At 41.8% G+C, this 2639-nt stretch overlaps 1 protein-coding gene across 3 annotated transcripts in view; it reads right to left on the bottom strand.

Moving 5' to 3' along the window:
* Positions 1 to 521: 521 nt before the first annotated feature.
* Positions 522 to 2639, bottom strand: part of PPP1R9A (protein phosphatase 1 regulatory subunit 9A) — a 141827-nt gene continuing 139709 nt past the window's right edge. For all 3 annotated transcript variants that reach the window (XM_035897124.1, XM_009641901.2, XM_009641909.2), the window contains 2 exons: positions 1846 to 2028; positions 522 to 873 (listed from right to left, as the gene is read on the bottom strand). In XM_035897124.1, the coding sequence (XP_035753017.1) occupies positions 661 to 873; positions 1846 to 2028 (396 nt within the window). In that variant the 3' untranslated portion in view covers positions 522 to 660. The remainder of the gene's footprint in view (positions 874 to 1845; positions 2029 to 2639) is intronic.

The following is a 2639-nucleotide window of genomic DNA, read 5'->3' as shown; positions in this document are numbered from 1 at the left end:
AGAGTTTCACCTCCTGTCTTTTTCCCAGGAGGAATGACTCTCCTGCCTTTATCTCCAGTGTATAAGAAGAAGTCACTGAACAGTTGTGTTTCCAGAGCAGTGTCGCTTCAAGGTACTGACGCAAGATGAAACTTACTCCAGTTTCCGAGTATCTAAACACCGTAAAGAAGCTGAACTTCCAGTTAGAAAGTTAAGTCAACTCTTATCAGACAGAGCGCAACTCCTTTTACCCTGCTGAAGAAACGTTCACCAATCGTTTTGACTGGCCTTCCTGTTCAGAAGAGGTGAAGCAGTGGACCATGCTCCTCGGCATCATGCTGGTTTACTGAAGTGACCAAACACATAGAGCTCAATAGAGAAGAGTAGTTTGGAAGGAAACACCGCCACACAAATATGAAATCTGTTAGCTGTCAACAACAACAAAACAAACCGAGGGGCTGGGGTTGTTTCACATGGCAACAGCAACGAGCGTGAACTGGGTATGCAGGAAAGTAAAACTACACAATATAAATTTCCCTAGTCATTCTATGTATAGCCCCATTTCTCGGTACACACTCTTGTGTAATGAATACAAGAAAGCTGAAGGGGCACCAGAGCGGATATGAGTTTCGCTTCCCTTGAAGTGCCTCCACTTTCCTAACACAGCAGCACTTCTGCTTATCACTGCTCATTAGTGCCCTCTGTTGCATCTGATGAGGACTTGTCTGTTTTCTTTGATTTCCTCTGCAGTTGCTCTTGTTCCTTCTTCCGAAGCTTTTCCCTTTGCTTTTCCATTTTCTCTTGAGCTTTGCGAGCTTTCTCCAAGGATGCTTTCATTTCCTTCAGCTTTTTTTTAATGATTGCTCTGTCCTGGGAAGATGTCATACCAAGAGCCTGAGGTGGGGAAAACAAAATTAAAAAAGAAAAATAATTTCATGTGGTTGAATCTATCACAATTTTTTTCATATCCTAATAGTAACTCTTTTTAGGTAGAAGACTATAACAACTAAGTGAATTTGAGACAGACTCAGATACATTACTGATGTGTAATACGCTTCTGTACTACTTTCCATGCCATCCACTTCTAGAATACTAAAGAATTAGATCTCATTGCCACCACCAATGTTGATTTCATTGATCAAATGAGGCAAATAAAGATTAAACTATTTGCCTGAAGTAATCTAAATATACATAAAACAAGACTTCCCAATTCTCACTGCTACGCCTTAGTCAAAAGTTCACTTGCTCTCTTCTAAAACCCCTGGAGCAAGTGAAACGCCAGCAAAAAAATTCAGGAAGGCAACACCAAACTTGGGCTTTCAGATCTGCTGAGCTTCCCACAACTCCTTCCTGTAATTATTTTTGACAAAAGTAGGCTCATATTTTCACTACAAGAAACAATGCACACTTTATACACCAAAACTGTACTTAGTTCTAACACAGTACAATTGATATCAGCTTATGCCTCCTGTATCCCACTAATCTGTTTTTCAGCTGCTACTTCTGATGTATGCCTGTTCTCTGAATCACCATTTTGCAAAACAGAGCTGGATGAGAAATGCCTGCATGCATATACTGCTTATTCATGCTGCTATATGATTTATGCATGCAAATACGGGTACATTATATACACCCAGAGTTTTCACAAAGCAAATGCCCTCTATTTCTGAAGCTTCTGAATCTAAGTGCATATGGGAATCTCTTAAAGTGTTGCTGTGGCTTTATACTCTGTGTTTGTTATTCCAGTCTATCACCCCTCCACACACAGGGATTCACTGCTTTCTGGCAGAATTCTTACTGCCTTTAAGGTTACCTAAAGTGACAACAAATACTACAGTAACTCTTCAAGTCCGGTCAGTCAGTTACCTTGAGCTTACTCCCATCCAGCTGAAGGAGATGCTCCCCGTTAATGTTTTGGGCACTGAATTCGGAAACATACTGTTCAAGGTTCAGGCTCATTAACCAGTGGGAAACCTGCTGCACGCTCCACTCCGGAACAGCACGGCTCTGACACTGACTGTGCTTAGGAGACTGTCCGTCATCAAGGATCTGTGATAAAAACATGCTGCATTATTATTAAAAGGGTAACACGGATGGGTAACAACGGTTTGCTGTACAAACCACCAGCATCAGAGCAGAGGCATCTGTACTATTTTTACACTACAATAATAACAATTTCACACCACTGTATTACATCTGTGTCTAACCAGATATGTAAGAATTGGTATAAGGTACCCAGAAAGTCTTCTATCTATAAATAGAAGAAGAAAAAGGAACTGGCATTCCTTTTAACCAAAACAGGGACTGAAATGGCCTGGTGGCACAACTCAAAACAGGTATGCTCCCATTCCCTCACAAGATTTTTATCCTTCAAATTAGAATGTTTCTGAAGGATGCAATGAATTCTGCATTCCACTTCCTGGGCTCATTCACAGATCTTTGTGTTTAAGCTAAAACCCAAGAAAGTCAGGGGGAAAAAACCACCCTCAGAAAACCACTCTAAAGTTCAAAGTGATGACATCAAACAGCCAGTGAGACTGATACTATCTATGGAAGACTATGAGATGACACAAGAGGAATGGCAAGGAACACACGGGGATCCCACGGCCCTGGCCCCGCTCTCACCCTGTTGTGCAGCGGCGGCGGGCAGGAAGACAGCC

Source organism: Egretta garzetta, unplaced genomic scaffold (genome assembly GCF_000687185.1).
Source record: "Egretta garzetta isolate BGI_Z169 unplaced genomic scaffold, ASM68718v1 scaffold30, whole genome shotgun sequence".
Taxonomy (NCBI): Eukaryota; Metazoa; Chordata; class Aves; order Pelecaniformes; family Ardeidae; genus Egretta; species Egretta garzetta.
This window is presented reverse-complemented; position numbering and strand designations above follow the sequence as displayed.